A 19351-nucleotide genomic window follows, 5' to 3' on the forward strand; every position below is an offset into this window, starting at 1 on the left:
TCAGCTCTCTCATTTCATCAGGGCAAAGAACGGGATCCCGGATTGCAGAAGTGATGGCGATGGCGGAAGCTCTGACATGTGAGGAGCATTCCTGATTCTCTGGACTGGCTCTCCTGCTGGCCTTCACGGACAAGGCACCTTCACACCGACACCCCATGTGTGTGGTACAAGCTGGCTGGTCATGGGAATGGTATCATCACCCACGGAGCCAGACACTGCTTTCTACTTTATTCAACATCAATGCACAAGTGGACTTCCTGTGGGGACGACTAAAGGGCATCCAGGAGGAGAAAGACCCTCGGGTAGACAACCCCACAGCAGAGATTCATCTTCACAAAAACGGCTCAATGTTGATTTCCACGCAGGAGCAGGGCATAGTCAGCTCGAACTTGGTGATAACGTCAGGATGAAGGACTCCCAGCTTCCCGATGCTCTGACCCCGGGCAAAGATCTCCGCACATCGCCCGGGGAAGAACAAAGGGCCTGAAGGACAGGGAGAGAAGAATCAGTGCTTCCCCAGGCGAAAATGTCAAGACATTTAACACCGAAAGCTTGCTAGTCGCCTTTAAAAAATAACTATTCTTTAAACTCCTGGCCATGAAACCACAGCGCTCCCTCGCACTCTCTGGTCTTAAAAAGAAGCATTTTCTTCAAGATACCTTTATAAGGAAAAGGTTAGGGGCAAACATGAAAGTGGGGACCCTGCGTTTTTATTGCAGTGGTCCAGACAGGATGAAGAGGAGGAGACTGAAGGAACGGAGCTGGGAGGAGACTTGGGGCGGGGGGTGGGTGTGCAGACGAGGAACTGCTCCGAAAGAGGACAAAGGGAAAATGAAATGTAAGACCAACCCCCACCGTGCCTGCAAAGAACCTGTTCTGAAACAGGTTCTTCATAGTAATGCTTGCTGGATGCAGAGTCTACACTGAATTCACGTCCTGTTCAGGACAGCACTCTTTTCTACCTCATTCCACAAAGAACACAAGCTGCACTGTCCTCAGCAGGCGCAGGCCTTGGACCAGAATGTGACCCACATTCCTGTGGGCAAAAGAACCTTCTGAGAAGTTCTGGTACATCTACTGTAAACCGCGGCAAAGGCTAGCCCCAACACAGGGCTGGCCTGACCTCTGATTTACTCAAGACAGGCAGAAAGTTCCATCTTCACTCGGGTGCCAATGACACAGATATGGCTGACTAGCCCAGAAACAGTTCTTGAGGTTTAAACAGCTAAAAGACGAGCAGACAGACACCCAGGCCCCCGCACAGTCATGTCGCAACGCTCCACACTCTACTGAGGGAAAGCAAACGCTGACTCGTTTCTCTCACCACCAGCTTGAAAATGGATCAGGTCCACAGCTCCCCACTGACTCAACCAAAACGTCTACTCGTATGAACTATAAAAACACCGGGCCACAAGCCTCCAGCCTGCCATTTCTGAGCGAGTGCATTATTTATGAAAGAGTAGCCAGCAGAGTCCCTGCTAATGGCTCCAAGGTCAGGACAATGAAGAAACGCAGAACTGGTGTGTTGGGGGGGGGGGGGGGGGGCAGTTACCATCAAGTCAGAGTCTGCTGGAGACTTAGGAAGGGTGTTTGTTTCCATTCCTGAAAAACATTTTTAACTATCATTCTTAAAGAACCCCAAAGCAACCCAGCTGAGATATAAGGTGGTCTGCTTCTCATATCTCCCCAAACTAAGTAATTCTGCTTTACTATTAAAAGCAAGAATTTCAATGAACTGCATTTGAAGTTCATAATGGTTTGGCTGTGTGCATTAATCCACACTTGGAGAGAGGGGTCACATGAAATAATACAGAAAGCATACTCATTGATAATGTATGGTCTTAGTGACTACCAACACTGTTAAATCTGACAAAGATTGCATGTTTTAATTCTGTCAAAATAAAAACCTAACTTAAAAGACAAAAAACAGGCCAAACGAACTTAAGTTTGACTTTGCTGGCAGTCCGGTGGTTAAGAATCAGTGCTCCCAATGCAGGGGACAAGGGTTCAGCTCCTGGTTGGGGAACTAAGATTCCACACGCCATACAATGTGACCAAAAAAAAAAAGAAAAGACCACCCCCTCTCACACCAAATAAATCTTCAAATGACAAGTTTTTAAAAGGGTTGGTGGTGAGCAGTATAACCAAGAATTGTAGAGTTACAACCCTTACATAGAATTCTATCTGAATAAACCACAGTATCTAAAAAAGCCTATTTTTAAAGGCCATTCAGAGAGGAAGTTTTGAAGAACTTTCCTGATAACCTTGCTATGTTTAAGAATCCTCACTGTACCAAAATCCTCCCTTTTTATCTGTCTTCCAATTCCAATTTGATTGGATTCATTTTAACTGAAGCATAAAACCAAACTATTTTAGAATCTAACCCAGATGTGCTGTTCTACAATGTTAGCAAAATAAAGCCCGCGAGATAAGAACTTCGAATTTTTAGTTCATAAAACAACTTTTCAAATCAGCGCTTTTTAAAGCAAAATTCAGTGACGTTCTTCTTTAGCTAGCAAGCATGACAATGCCAGCTGGCCCTCTCTCCAGAAGTCGGCACTGAACTCTACTAGAGCTCACTAACTGGTTAAAAACTTGATCAAACAAAAACATTCATATCACCAGAATGTTCCTCCTTTCCAAAGAAAGGCAAAAAGAACTGAAAACCATATCATGCATTATTTCAAATACATCCAAGTGTGGGAACATGGTCAATGACACCAATATCAAAAGTCTCAGCCTCCACAACTGCCTGGGGTCAGAGGGCCTCCCTGCAGAGGAGCTGCTGCCCAGTGCGGGGCTCCCAAGGGGATCCTTCGCCCTCGCATCCAATGCCGATCCTCCCCTGCCCATCCACACGTAAAAACTAAACCCAGTGGTGGGGTTTCTGTATAACTTCACTGTGTCAAAAACCGTTTTAAACCATGATGACAATTTTCACTTTTCTTGCCCTTTTTCATATTTAACAAAGTCTTACGATTTTTTGATTGATGCCTCTGTTAAGTTAGCGGAAGGCTGAAGGCCTCTCTTCTTCAGACATAAATTGAGAGGCACACAAAAGTGCCTTCAAGTTTGTAAGGGGTACAGAGAGACACTGTACCACCTGACTGATGCTGTATGTGAACCAGAAATACTGAAAGAAAATTTTAAGTTACTAGAACATAAGCATTTCTTAGTGCTTTAAAAAAAATCTTTATGGTTCAAACCAAACTTTGCAGGCAGAAGTGAATGGCTTCAAAGAAGGGCAGATGAGAGAGAGAAATGCTTCACTAACAACAACAAAAAAAGTGAACACACCCCCGCTAAGGCAGCAATTAGGGCCGAGTTCAAAGATAGGCGCGCCTCCTTCATCAGCAGGAGGGGGGCACTCAGCACATCAGTGCGCTCCAGCCAGGAGCCAGGCAACCTGAATCAGTCTTTCCAGAAGTAAAAGAAATGACATCTGAATGGAACCTAAACATGGGTGTAAGCTTATGAAAAATCAGACCTGGATGATAGCCGGAGGCCCCTTTTATCTCACCAGCAAACAAAATTATTTTTGGAGAAAGAGAAGCCTACTGGGTATAGAATCATAAAGTTATTAAATTCAAGTGAAACCACGCTGCCCTGTGAAGGGGGATTCTGAAACGTGAGTTCTACAAACTGCCTTCTTTTAATCATTCATTTAAGCCCAGAGTTCCTGGTTTACTGTTGTACCAAGGTACATAAATACTACAATTTTCAACCTGTGACCAAAACCTCTCCAGCCAAAAAACCTCTCAGCCCAGTTTTCTACCCAGTTCTTTATCCTGATTAAACCCTCAGCTTTGATGGTATCCATCACAGCAAAATGGCTTCCAACGGAAAAACAGATTTGGGGAAAATGAGTGTTCTCTGTTGAAATACATGTGGAAACCCACACAAAAGAAACGTCAGTTAAGCACAAACAAGAATTTAATTTCCAGAACTTAGTGGGGTGTAAGTAAGTCCCTTAATTAAAGCTTTTGTAGCATCTCCTCCAGGTCTGTAATTGTCTCCTGTGCTGAAACGGCAGGACCACTGTGAGGACCTTGGGGGAATTCTTGGGCCAGTAATCCGGCACAGCACCCAGTCTTTAGCACATTTTCTGGCTAATTGACCTTCAAAGAGTTTGTGAGCTCCCTCTCTTGCTCGTTGCCAAACACCTTTCACAGTTTCTTTTTGCCCTCATTTTTCTTTCGGAGTAATATTATAGGCCCGAAGTTTGGATAAGCTTGACGCATAGAGTTTATTCCTGTAATTGTGTGAAGCATCGGAAGCACAAGCTTAAGGCGGTAACTGAGCAGACCCCTAATCTGAAAGCTCCTTGGTGTTCTCAAGCATGAAGCTCTTAATTCCTTAATCTTTAACACCCCTCTGCCCACTGCCCACCCACCACCCCCCTGCCCGCCATCGACTGTTTTCAACTAATTCATTTGGTACTTTATTTAATCCATCTCTAAAAATCACCGACTTGTACAGTTTTACTTTTCCCTTTCTTCACATTACTAGTATATGCTTTGAGGTTCACACCCACATAATTGTAACTGCTGGCAATCTGGTACTTTATCATTCAAATTTTCCATAATAAAAAGAACAAAACTAAAAGGAGGGTGAAGAACACTGGAGAAGGAATGTCAGTATATCATACACATCACAGCAAGTAACAGAAGCTACTATCATGAGCTTTAATAAAAATAACCATCCATAAGCCTCTGAATTCAAGGACAAACACAAAATGCAAAGTTATATAGATAGAGTAAGCCACTGGGCCAAGAGAAAGCGTTTTAAATCTGTTCTAAATGACTATGTAAATAATATAGGATGGGAGGAAGGAAAAATCACTTAACAGCCTGACTCTTGGGCCAGCACCCACTCAAACCCAATCCTTTCCATCTACCAAGTCTCTAATTCTAATACAACTATATATATATAAAATTATCCAGTCCGTGGTCCAATAACCCAGCCTAGGAAATCACACGAAAGGGAAAAAAAAGAAAACCCAGTGTTCTATTTCTGGAGTGAAACTGACAGACTAGGTGACAGGCCAAGAGCAGAATGGGGCTCTGATCATAATTTTCCACGAAGGACTTTTTCCTGGTTTCCCCCCCGTTTTTGATAAGGTAGTAACTATGACTATGTTGTGAGCACATCAACCTCACTTTCCTTTTCTAAATAATTTAAAGGAAAAAGGAAGATAAAATATAGGGCTTAAGAAAACTGACCACACACTTATGTGAGCAAGGTATCATTCTTAAGGGTGGAGGTTCTCAAAATTTTAGAACCAGGAGTTTTTTTTATTGTTTTCTAGAGTGCCTCAATGCAATGAGGGACCACCCAAGGGGGAAAGGCACAATATAGGTAAGACATTAACTCATAAAAAGAAAAAGGTTTAGGAACATCAGGAGGAAAAACTGCCATAACTACCATGATATAAACACACACATTTTTTCCCAGATCTTAGTATACTCCAGATTGGAAGAAAAGTTCTCTGCAAAGACCATTTAATTTGTAAGTGGAGACTAAATAATTTCCAACTGGTAATATAAAACACCCACTTTCCCCAGACATACAGAAGTCTTCACCTTACATATGATGTGAAATATTTATGGCACCTAAAGTCTTTAAAGAGAGGGGGCCTAATCCCTTGAGTGTAATGGCTATCTTTCATCCCTTTCTGAAGATCAAAAGAAAGAAAAGCCCCTTACACAACTTTACAGTGCTAATCCCAACACACACCTGCAGACATCATTAACCCTTAAGTCGTAGGCAACTGGACAGGAGAGCAGTGGGCCCACTTACCCCCACCGCACGGGCTCAGAGAGGGAGCCTGTGCTCACAGTGACATTTTATCAATCAGTTCAGTTCAGTCACTCAGTCGAGTCTGACTCTTTGCAACTCAAAGGACTGCAGCATGCCATGCTTCCCTGTCCATCACCAACTCTTAGAGCTTATTTAAACTCATGTCCATTGAGTTGGTGATGCCATCCAACCATCTCATCCTCTGTCGTCCCTTTCTCCTCCCGCCTTCAATCTTTCCCATCATCAGGGTCTTTTCCAATGAGTCAGTTCTTAGCATCAAGTGGCCAAAGTATTGGAGCTTCAGCATCAGTCCTTCCATTGAATATTCAAGACTGATTTCCCTTAGGATTGACTGGTTGGATCTCCTTGCAGTCCAAGGGACTCTCAAGAGTCTTCTCCAATACCACAGTTCAAAAGCATCAATTCTTCGGTGCTCAGCTTTCTTCATAGTCCAACTTTCACATCCATACATGACCACTGGAAAAACCATAGCCTTGACTAGACAGACCTTTGTTGGCAAAGTAATGTTGTCTGCTTTTTAATATGCTGTCTAGGTTGGTCATAGTTTTTCTTCTAAGGAGCAAGCGTCTTTTAATTTCATGGCTGCAATCACCATCTGCAGTGATTTTGGAGCCCCCAAAAATAAAGTCTGACACTGTTTCCACTGTTTCCCCGTCTATTTGGCATGAAGTGAAGGGACTGGATGCCATGATCTTAGTTTTCTGAATGTTGAGTTTTAAGCCAATTTTTTCACTCTTCTCCTTCACTGTCATCAAGAGACTTTTTAGTTCTTCTTCACTTTCTGCCATAAGGGTGGTGACATCTGCATATCTCAGGTTATTGATGTTTTTCCCAGTTTTTCCAGCTTGTGCTTCATCCAGCCCGGCATTTCGCATGATGTCTCCTGCATATAAGTTAAGTAAGCAGGGTGACAATATACAGCCTTGACATACTTCTTTCCTGATTTGGAACCAGTCTGTTGTTCTATGTCCAGTTCTAATTGTTGCTTCTTGACCTGCATACAGATTTCTCAGGAGGCACGTAAGGTGTCTGGTAGTCCCATTTCTTTAACAGTTTGTTGTGATCCACACAGTCAAAGGCTTTGGTGTAGTCAATAAAGCAAAAGTAGATGTTTTTCTGGAACTCTTGCTTTTTTGATGATCCAACGGATATTGGCAATTTGATCTCTGGGTCCTCTGCCTTTTCTAAATCCTGCTTGAACATCTGGAAGTTCATGGTTCACATACTTTGAAGCCTGGCTTGGAGAATTTTGAGCATTACTTTGCTAATGTGTGAGATGAGTGTATTTCTATCAACAGGGCAGGGCAAAATCTGTCCTGCAAATAAGGACTGAGTCCTGTTGGGCTTTATGCTTAAAAAGGAAATCAGAAAAGTCCAGATTACCTAGCTTCTAACTAATGGAGAAATGTCTTCAACAAGGAATCATTTTTTTAAATAGATCACCACAGTCACCTGATGACTAAACATTTAGAATCCTGACTGCAAAATTTCCCAGTTTTACTTAGTATAAGGAAATTTATAATTTATTTCCATGGCTATCACCTTTTGACATTTGTCATTTTATTAACTTTTTTTTTATTACAGTGTAACTGACCTACAACACCGTGTTAGTTCCAGGGGCACAGCATGGTGACTCAATATTTCTATACATCACAAAATGATCACCACTCTTAGAATCTATTTTAAAGTCTAATCTTAGCTATGTTTGTCTCATACATACCAAGGAAAGACTGGGGGGCTGGAGAAGGGGGTGACAGAGGATGAGATGGTTGGATGGTCTCACCCACTCAATGGACATGGGTTTGAGCAAACTCCAGCAAACTGTGATGGACAGGGAAGCCTGGCACACTGCAGTCCATGGGGTCGCAAAGAGTCAGACTTGACTGCGCGACTGAACAACAAAGTCAAAGAAACAGATCCAGCATGGAGTCAGGTTTCACTCTTCCCTGTTACAGCCTTACTGCTGAGGAGGAAAGCAGTCGCACAGAGAGGCTGCGTAATGCAGGCAGCTGACCTGGAAAGACAGCTCCATGCTGGCACCTCGTTCCAGTCTTTGTGAAGGTCCTTCTAGCCTGGGTGCCCGAAATGCCCCTGAATCCTTGGCAGCAAATCCCCCATGTCTTTTACTTATGACCTGAGTGACTGAACAAAATTCTAAAATAACACCCTCATCCTATATCTGTCTTGCACTTAAATCATTTCCCCCCAAATTTTCACATTTCTTAAATGTTCACAGGACAGATACAGAATCACAACTTCAAAAATAAAAGGTATAGATCATCCTTCTTCCCAGGATCAATAAAATGGGTCTTTCCAGCTCTTTCATCTGATAAAAACTGTCAAAGGACAGCAAAATATGCAGAATTTATTACTTTCTCCACAGTTATAATGAAAGAATAAAAACAACAATAAAGAGACTACTCTACGCTAATTAAGGAAAGACGAAATGGTGTGTATTTGAGACTGTATCTATAACTTCACAATTAGTTAACTTTTCAATTGAGACTTTTGGCCAACATGGAATAAACATAACTTCAAGCATGCCATTAGGACAGATGTGCTGTAGTTTCAGAATTAAATTTCAGCTGACAAGTAGGGCATGTAAGAAGAGAAAGAAAACAATAATGAGATTGTGAAAACAAAGTACCCTACTTTCGACTCATCTTCCATCCCCAGTAAAGGGAGTGACTCGGTCCCAGTGCAGCCCTGGCCAAGCCCCCAAGGACAAGCAAGTTACAGATGGAAAAAGCAAAGCACAAGAAGATTAGTAGACCTGCCCAAGGCAGGCAACAGTATAGGCCCAAGAGTGAGCACCTCGGTGTGTGGCCTGAGGCACAGAAGGCCTACGAATAGTGTTTTCAAACTTTTGGTCAAGCTGTCCATTTCCTGTGTGCAAACTTCTTCTGGTTTAAAATTAAATAAACGAACAACACTTAAATAAAAGACCAACAACCACTAGCCTTAGGACGTAATAACATATGCTCTGCAATATTATTACCATAATATGGACAAACCTAGAGCTTATCCCATCTAAGACAGGCATCCTTAAAGAGTAAGTTTCAGATTCCTGAAACAAGGCTGGAATAATTTGAGTGGATAAAGAAGCACCACAGTAACACCATCTAAAAAGGGGAAGAAAGTGCGCTGTTACGTTAGACCCTGTGGCAGAGGCTACTTCTGACACATTTAAACTCCTGCAGAATCTTAAAACTGGAAATGACCCTGGCAGTGATTTTGTCCATGTTTATCTCAGATATGAGAAAATGGATACCAAAGAGGTTAAAACCAGCCAGCCAGGTAACAGTCAAGCTGAGAACCCAGTTCCTTCTTGAGTCTGTGACTTTTAGCCAAAGATGACTTTCTGAAGGGCAGATCTAACATCTACCCTGAGGGAACTCTGGGGATTGATCAGCCATTCCAAAATGCTTTCCAAGTTCTCAGTCTGTCTCTCCCTGTAGAGACAGGACAGATACTATCATTCCCATTTTACAGATGAAGAAACTGGCACAAAGGGATTAAGTCCTAAATCACCTGGGCGAACACTACAGAAGAACCTGACCCAACACACAGGAGTTACTGTTACTATAATCCATCACAGGTGATACCTCACTGGCGATCATGCCCCCTAGGGCCCAATAAAGTATATTCTTCCCTTGCATTTTAGTAAGAATTTGTATCATCTTAACATCTGCTTTTCCAGCTTAGTTTATATTTACATGTTATCACATTCCATTATATTTATATGTCATTTGCCAAACTGTTTTTCAAGTATTTAATCTTGGCAGTGTTTCCAGTTATTCATTACTACAAATAGGGTTCTTGTAACATATATGTTATTAATACTTCTTGCTCCTTCTTCACCAAAGGTAGTACCACACAAGTAAAACAATGCTAATTATTGTATAGTTCATTACATATCAAAATGTTAAACGATGGACTTCTAGCAATAGTAGGACCAACAAACCACAAACTTAATATGATTATCCTGATGGCTGGATGGCATCACTGACTCAATGGACATGAGTTTGAGTAAGCTCCGGGAGTTGGTGATGGACAGGGAAGCCTGGTGTGCTGCAGTCCATGCAGTCACAAAGTCAAATACAACTGAGCTACTGAACTGAACTGATCTTGCTCTGTACAACATTGATTTTTTTAAAAAAATTGTCCCTTGTATAGTACCAATTACTTCTCATTTCGGTTCCACTGATGGAACCGAAAAAAAAAAAAAAAGCATCAAAGCAGTCCAGGAAGATAATTCTAAGGGAGAATCTTTGCTCAGAGAATACAATTCATAAACAAGCTAGGACCCTTTGGGAATTAAGAGAATGAGCAGAAAACTTTGTCTTCTGGAAGAAGAATACCAAGGTACAGTGGCTGTGATAACAACACTGATAAAACATTTAACAGCTACTGATGAATACTGGGCACATCAAAACTGGTCTCACAGAACAGGAAATAGGAAGTTCTAGAGACATTCAGAGCAAGGCATTTTATCTTCTATTTTTGCTCAACTATTTATTCTTTATGGCTGGCTTCAACATCACTCAAAATAAAAATACTGTAACTACAGTCACAGTTTACTGTGTAATGAAAGGCAAATAATTAATTGATGTCTATCTATTTGCTGATGCTTCCCTTGTGGCTCAGATGGTAAAGCGTCTGCCTGCAATGCAGGAGACCTGGGTTCGATCCCTGGGTCGGGAAGATCCCCTGGAGAAGGAACTGGCAACTCAGTCCACTATTCTTGCCTGGAAAATCCCATGGACAGAGGAGCCTGACAGGCTACAGTCCATGGGTTGCAGAGAGTTAGATACGACTTAGCAACTAAACAACAACAACATTTGCTAATATACTGGGCCGTGTTGCTGTTTCCCACATTTCTCCTTTCCCCTGTTCCTAAACATAAGGAAGTGTGTGCATGGCTGTCAAACAGGTGTCGTTTCAGAAGGTGGAGAGAGTTTTTCTATTCCACTAAATTTGGCCCACCCTTTTTAAAGCTAATAACCTAACATTTCCGTAAAGGGACCAAATTTTCTCCTTTTACAATGAATGAGAAAGTGCCAAAAATTAAAGCAAGTTCACACTGGTATGTATCAACTGAACCTCAAGTCAGATCCTTTCTTGAAATGAAATTTTCCTTTTTTAAAAAAAGGCAGAATGTTTACAATGAGAGTCCTGGAGGGGTAGGAAGGAATGGAAGAAGGAAAAACTAAGACATAGGATGGGCCACCAAGGCTTTAAGTGCTGGAGGGCTGGGGTCTGAAGACAAACCGCCCACCTCACACGCAGCCTATCTGGCCTCGAAGAACCCCCGGCAAGACGATGACATTCCTGACCCTGACCCACGACCAACCAGGGCTGGTGGGTGCTTGGAGATGTTTCTAGGAGGGGGACAGGTTGTCCAAGTCACCCAAGTGACTATTACACTTTATTTCTCAAGAGGGGGAGACTAGACCACAGCTAATGAACACTAAGGTAAAGCAAACTAATTCATCAAGATCTAAACCACAACAGGGACCTGCCTGAATGGAGTCAGATCGTCTGCCTGTCATTTATAGAAAATTATCAGGAATGCTTTAAATGAATGTTAATCTGTGGGATTCCAGCAATGATATAATATATAGAAGCCTATCTCTCTAAAGGCAGCCTAACAGGGGGACAGGAGAAATGTGCTGACAGATGAAAGAAACTCCAGAGAAGACAGATATTAACAGATACTTGATTAAGGTTCTGCTTCCATACTGCCCCAGAATCCACAGTAAAATATGCATTTCTCATTTTTAAACAAAGCAGACTCTGAATTAATATGAGATTTACAAAATACCAGCACAAGCATTGTTTAAGGCTTCTACAGTCTTGCCTGTTAAAAATACTGGGAAATATCAGTGATGTACTAAAAATAAATGTCTGAAAGAAAAAAAAAGGAAAAGAAAAATAAAAATACTGGGAAAATAAAGGTCAAAATGTACTTTATTGTAGGCTATCTAAATACAAAAAGAACTGAAGATAAAGCTTTAAACTGTTTCTAACAATTATATTATTAGTAATAATAACTATTATTCTGAATAAAGACAGATAGAATAATAATATAAATTCATCAGGAACCAAGATTTTCAATGTGAAAAAAAAAACCTTATAAAGATAATGACCAACATATTAAGTAAAAATCCTCTGATCCTAAATATAAACTGGAACTGTCCATATGAAATCAATGTTTTTCTTTAAAAAATAGGATTTTTTTTACAAAAAGGTTTTCCTCAGCTCTGCATTTTGAAAGTCCTAGAAACAAAGACTCACTCAGTAGCAATGAGCAACCTTAGCGCCTAGATTGTGATCTAAATTTGATTTCTCACTAAAGGAAACCAGGGCCACTTGGCAATATAGCTGATTCCAGGTCTAAGGCAGAAACTATATAAGATAAGCCCAGAAGTATATCTCCTATATTATACCACTTCCAAAAAAGCACCACCATATATAACTACTTTCTCCCTTTCACTTTAGTAACAGCCTCCCTGCCAAGAAAAGTTTCTTAAGACTTACAGAGTCCTCTCCCCGCTTCCAGAATAATCTAGCCCTAAAGGGGCCAAGGAAGGCAGAGATCCCCATTCTTGGGGTGGGCACTGGGTGTCAGAGCTACAGGGGGCAGGGAGGGCCTCCACAGATGAGAGGGGGCAGCCCCAAGTGAGAAGGCACAGGGCCGCTAGAGTCTGAGAGTGAGTGATAAGCTGGGCAGACACTAAGGGTACAAGAGAGGGTTCAGTTACAAACAGGGGCAATGAGCAAGTAAGTGAATAAATGACGAATCATGGGAACTGGGTTTTTCACTGTTGGAGAAGTGAGGTACAAATACTGAAAGGGAGAAAACTGCAATGAACCCTAAGGTGTTGAACTGGAATGGAGGTATTAATATGGGCTTATAGTTTTCAAAACACATAGATGTAGGAGTAAATTAGTAGATACAGGTATGTCTGTGTGCACCTAGAAGCCTAAATCTTGGCTTTCAGACACCACTCCCCACTAAAAGGAACCAGGATGGAGAAATGGGACAATGGAAAGTTCAAGATAAGCCTGGAATATCCTCTTATGCCCAAAGCAAGAGCATGCTAACAATAATAAAGAATAATAGGAACATGTTAAAAGGACACAGAAGCCAGCTTGAAGGGATTCCCACTGGCCAAAGTGAGGACAACATGAGCATCAGAATAAGTAACGGATTAAAAGACACTGCTCCTTGGAAGAAAAGCTATGACAAACCCAGACAGTATGTTAAAAAGCAGAGACATCACTTGGCTGACAAACGTCCATCTAGTCAAAGCTATGGTTTTTCCAGTAGTCATGTACGGATGTGAGAGTTGGACCATAAAGAAAGCTGACTGCTGGATTAACTGATGCTTTTGAACTATGGTGCTGGAGAAGACTCTTGAGAGTCCCTTGGACAGCAAGGAGATCAAACCAGCCAATCCTAAAGGAAATCAACCCTGAATATTCATTAGAAGGACTGCTGCTGCTGCTGCTGAAGCTGAAGCTACAATACTTTGGCCTCCTGATGCAAAGACCCTGGGAAAGACTGAAAGCAGAAGAAGAGAGTGACAGAGGATGAGATAGTTGGATGCAACTCAACGGAAATGAGTTTGAGTAAACTCCAGGAGATTCTGGAGGACAGGAAAGCCTAGCGTGTTGCAGTCCATGGGGTCACAAAGAAGCAGACAGGACTGAGCGACTGAACAGCAACAAAATACATTGGATAAAATGGGAAATAATGAATCTGTACTGAGATAGATAAACATATAGGAACACTGATTAGGAACAGAACATTTGCATAATTTCAATGCTCTTCTCTCCAAAATGCTTATTAATAATAAGGGAGAGAGGAATAAGTTGACAGTAAAGAAACCCTTGATCAAATGAGTCAAGTTGACTTTCTCAGCTGTGAGATAAACAGAAACTGGGTGCCACTGGCAGGATGCACCAAGAAGATAGGATGTCTGCAACATCCTTTCAAAGATGCCTAACTTGAATCTACTGGGAAGAAAACATCCGACAACCCCAACCTGAGGGACACACTATGAAATAAAAGTGTCAGGGTCATGAAAGGCAAGGAGAGACTGACTATTCTAGAACTCTCCAGAAGGAGGCTAATGACATGACATGACAGCTAAAGGCAACAAGTGATTCTGTGATATAAAGGATAACTGATAAAACTTGCACACGGTGTAAGGATTAGATGGGGTTAACATTAACATGAAAGATATTTTTCTGGCTTTGATGATTAGATTTTGGTTATGGAGGACACAATGTCCTTGTTTGCAAGAAATACACACTAATGTATTAAGGGGTATAGGTTGGCAACTTACTCTTAAACAGTTCAGAAAAAAGTATTTTGTCTTGCGTCTGCTTTTTTTTTTTAATAAGCTTGTAACTGTTTCAAAACTTTTATAGAAGCTTTTGCACAGGAAAGGAAACCACTAACAAAATGAAAAGACAACCTACCGACTGAGAGAAAATATTTGCAAACAATGTGACTGACAAGGGATTAATGTCCAATATATACAAAAAGATCATGCAACTCAGTAACAACAACAAAGAATAACCCAATAAAATTGGGCAGAAGACCTAAACAGACATTTCTCCAAAGACATACAGATAGCCAACTGGCACATGAAAATAGCTCAACACTGCTAACTAGCAGAGAAATGCAAACCAAAACTACAATGAGGTATCACATCACATGGTCAGCAGGGCCATCAAAGTCTATGAATAATAAATGCTGGAGAAGGTGTGGAGAAAAACGAACAGGTACATCACTATGGAGAACAGTATGGAAGTTCCTCAGAAAACTAAAAGTAGAATTACCATATGATCCAGCAATCCCACTCCTAGGCATATAGCTGAACAAAACTCTAAAACAAATACATGTACCCCAATGTTCATAGCAGCACTATTTACAATAGCCAAGACATGGACTCAACCTACATGTCCATCAGCAGATAAATGGACAAAGAATATGTGGCATATAAAGTCAATGGAATACTACTCAGCCATAAAAGGATGAAATAATGCCATTTGCAGCAACATGGATGGACCTAGAGACTATCACATTAGGAGAAGACAGAGAAAGACGAATATTCTATCACATGTGTAATCTAAACAACAGTACAAATGAACTGATTTACAAAACCAACTCAGAGAGAAAGAAAACAATCTGATGGCTACCAAAGGGGAAGGTGGTGGGATAAACTGGGAGTATGGGATTAACAGATGCATACTACCATATATAAAATAAACAAGGATTTACTGTACAGCACCGGGAACTATATTCAGTATCTTGTAAAAGCTAAAATGGAAAAGAATCAGAAAAAGACAAAAAAAAAACCCCAAAAACCTGAGTAGTACAAATCACCCTAAAAACCATTTCGACTTTCAGGAGTTGGGTCCCTGAAACTGCAAAATGAATTTCTTTTGCATCTCTTTGTATTTGGGCCACAGTCTTTTCTACAGAACAGTGGAGGCCAAGGTCTAAGAAGCAGGAAAAAAAGGAGTACATGGTGTTAAACAAAAATACCTTTCTCTCTCTTTTTTGCCCAGCACATACAGTTAAACTGAAGTAACTCCAAAGTACACTGTAAGTCACAGCATGCACTTTCAATGGGGGATGAAAACTGGTTCTTGGTGGGGGAGGCAGGTATGAAAACAATCTTACATTACAATGATTTAGAGACCCCCAAAGCTGAACCCTACTTAACAAAACTGTTCTCCTTAGTATTCAGTTCGTCTCACTGGCTTGTCTTGGGCTTCACGGGAGCAGCACTGGTGTGGAAAACATAGCTAATGTGTGCAAGACCAGTGTTCCATAACCACGGTGACAGGTGGCTCAGGTCCTGTGACTGGAAGACTGTATCAAGTGCTCAACTTCAAGGTCATGTTAAGAGGTGACCTGCGTGTGCCAGGAGCCACCATAGGCTGCCTTGTGGATGTTGTTTATGTATGATTCTGAGAGCTTCTGTCCATAGCTCAGGCTTTGAGAATTAAAGAAAAAGTTTCTAATTTAAAGAGTTATTATGCAACACATCATTAAGTACATCAAGCGCTGCACTGAAAAAACATCAACATACCTGACTATCAGGGGCTTCCCTGATGGCTCAAAGGGTAAAGAATCTGCCTGCAATGCAGGAGACCTGGGATCGATCCCTGGGTTGGGAAGATCTCGTGGAGAAGGGAATGGCTATCCACTCCAGTATTCTGGCCTGGGAAATCCCATGGACTACTGTAGCCTGGCGAGCTACAAGTCCATGGGATTGCAGAGTTGAACATGACTGAGCAACTAACACTTTCACCTGACTACCAGCTAATTAAAAGTTTTCTCTTATCAAGGAAAAGTTAAATTCACTGAAAATACTTTTTTTTTTCCCTGAAAATACTTTTTAAGAAAATTTTCAAGTGTTTTACTTTCACTGGAAAAGTGAGTTTTGAATGTTTTTTAAAAACTTTTGATTACAGTTATGTATTTAAATCAATCGCCAACTGGCATGTATAATTTGATACACTACAATTTATTCAAGAGTATAACATTAAATGCTATGCAGCAGATACAAAGTTAAAGGTTAGTAGTTTTTTCATGTAAGCTGCTAGGCTTGAAGGATCTCACTTCCCCAACCAGGGATTGAACCTGGGTCCCAGCGGTGAAAGCCCAGAGTCCTAACTACTAGGTCACCAGAATTTCCTAATTTAACTCTTGACTTAAAAGTACATACTTATTCTTAACCCTGAACTGAATTTTAAAAATAAGGTTTATACTTTTTTTATGTATGAAGCCCAGATATTCATGGAGTACATAATAAATATGCAATATACCAGCAGTATTAACATTTTCAGTTCAGTTCAGTCGCTAAGTCATGTCTGACTCTTTGCGATCCCATGGACTGTAGCACACCAGTCTGCATGTCTGGGCTTCATACGTAAAAAAGTATAAACCTTATTTTTAAAATTCAGTTCAGGGTTAGGAATAAGTAAGTACTTTTAAGTCAACAGTTAAATTAGAAAATTCTGGTGACCTAGTAGTTAAGACTCTGGGCTTTCACTGCTGCAACCCAGGTTCAATCCCTGGTTGGGGAACTGAGATCCTTCAAGCCTAGCAGCTTGCATGAAAAAAACTACTAACATTTAACTTTGTATCTGCTGCATAGCTTTTAATGCTATACTCTTGTATAAACTGTTATAAATTAACATTTTATGGAGGGGCAATTAGGGAAAAAGTCTAAAAAGTTTCTTAAGGGAGTGATAAAAAAAACTTGAGACACACTGTGTTTCAATAAGATCTATCAGGTGGGAAAGTGAGCCCACCAAGACATTCAAGTGACATGGTGTGCAGCACCCACCTCAGCACTGAGCACTGAGTCGTCAAGTGGGTTCCTCGGCTCACCAACAGCGCGGGGTGTTGAGCACGCATGGAGAGAACTTTGCCTCATACGTATAAGAGGGAGTGAGGCAAGGAAACAAACAAGCACGCTCAAGAACACAACCTCCCTCATGGTCCAGTGGTTAAGAATCTGCCATCTGCCACCAATGCAAGGGACATCCAGTTCGATCCTTGGTCCAGAAGGATCCCACATGCCTTGGAGCAACCAAGCCCAAGTACAGCAACTCCTGAGCCTGCATTCGAGAACCTCCGACCAAAGCAACAGAAGCCATCGCAGCGAGAAACCCTAGCACTGCAACTAGAGAGTAGCCCCTGCTTGCCACAACTAGAGAAAAGCTCTCACGGCAATGGAAACCCAGTGCAGCCAAAAAGAACACTTTCTATAAATAAATAAAAAGTAAAAACAAACAAAGGAAACTCAGGACTACGTGAACCATGATCACAGCTGAGGCTTTTATGAGCACCTTGGCCCCATGTCATCCTGTTGCTTGGATGTGGGGTGATTCCTGCTGATGCATTTAATACTGCGCTTAAGAAAGCCCACAAAGAAGATAACAAAAACAGCAGTATCTGAAAGCCTGCCTCCACCACCAAAAAAGTAGAGAATCAGGATGCAAGAAAGCAGAGAATCAGAGGATGAAGGACATTTTTTTACACACAGTAACAAGGTCAGAAGCATACAAACTTCCAAACATTTTTTCTTTTAAAATTGGTGCCTTAACAGTCTTTGTTGACAGTAACTAAAAATTTGGAGATGCCACAAAGATCACTCCTTCTTCCAGTCTAGATGTCTTGTATAAATGGGACTATAAACGGGACACTTTTACTCCAAGAAACTGTTCAATATATATGATTCTCGTGTACTTCCAAGCTCATGTTACACTAAAAACCAGTGTGAAGACCGGGGAGACGTCACAATTTCATCCATATTTTTTAGCATCTGCAATCTTTCCCAGGTGTCCTGAAAAAGGGAAAAGGTCATGACCTACAGGTCAAGTCAACGATCATTAGGTGACACTAACAGAAGGTATTTAAATACCCTCTTTAAGTACATATGGTACAGGATTAAATATGCCTATTACTTGCAAGGTTATTTTTCATTTCACAAAATGGATTCTGAGCAGCATGAAAATTAGAATTGTCAAAACTAAAGTACTAAAACTTCTGTTTTTCCATCTTGTCTCAGGTTAAACTGATGTTTTCCATAGATTTGTGAATAAACAAAACTGAAATAGTAACAAAGGGGAAAACACACACACACACACTTGAGTCAATGCAATCTTCTATAAGAAGTGATTTTCACCATAATTTGCCCAGGAACCACATAACTGATGTAAACACAAAAATGCTGGGAATTTTCCTTGCCCAGAGGTGGTTTTTGAAAAGGACAAATGCATTTTAACATACATAATTTAGTTTGCAACAAACCACAAAAACAGAGGGAAGAAGTCTGAGAAAAAAGCATATACATATGCTGTAATGACCTGATCTGATGCCAGCGAAACACTATGAGATGTCTGGAGCACTCACAATGCTCTATTGTTCAGTCACTCAGTCGTGTCTGACTCTTCGTGACCCAATGGACTGTAGCCCACCAGGCTCCTGTCCATGCGATTTTTCCAGCCAAGAATACGGGAGTGGGTTGCCATTTCCTTCTACAGGGGATCTTCCTGACCCAGGGATCGAACCCACATCTCCTGCATTGGCAGGCAGATTCAAAAGGTTAAAGGTTTGCTTTCTTTTTTCCCACTCAATGGTTGCCTTTATTTTACTGGCAGTTTGACATCCTAGTTCCTTTTGTGTTCTTAACTGCCATGATGCTCAGCAAATAAAAACTATGTGAGACTAATCGCCTATGGCTTCTAACGGTGGCTGCAGTCACAGGCCTCAAGAGTGCTTCTCAGAGACTCTGGGGAGGCAGAGGTCTGCTGCCTGCATCAAGCAAGGTTACATGCAAATGTCACCAGAACTCCCTGGGATCAATGTGATGATCAATGAAATGAGTCTCCAGATTTCTCTCACAATGGACAGAGCCAAGTTTCTTAAAGGGGAATCAAGTCTGTTCCCCCTCTGCCACCAAACAAAGCGGCATGAAAGGCAGTCAGTGATGTTTGC

At 41.3% G+C, this 19351-nt stretch overlaps 1 protein-coding gene across 1 annotated transcript in view; it reads right to left on the bottom strand.

The window, feature by feature from the left end:
• Positions 1 to 207: 207 nt before the first annotated feature.
• The window catches only part of FARSB (phenylalanyl-tRNA synthetase subunit beta), a 69502-nt gene continuing 50358 nt past the window's right edge, over positions 208 to 19351 (bottom strand). The window contains exon 17 of the mRNA XM_052656371.1: positions 208 to 483. Coding sequence (XP_052512331.1) covers positions 332 to 483 — 152 coding nt within the window. The 3' untranslated portion in view covers positions 208 to 331. The remainder of the gene's footprint in view (positions 484 to 19351) is intronic.

The sequence above is a fragment of the Budorcas taxicolor genome, chromosome 2 (assembly GCF_023091745.1).
Source record: "Budorcas taxicolor isolate Tak-1 chromosome 2, Takin1.1, whole genome shotgun sequence".
NCBI classification, from domain to species: domain Eukaryota; kingdom Metazoa; phylum Chordata; class Mammalia; order Artiodactyla; family Bovidae; genus Budorcas; species Budorcas taxicolor.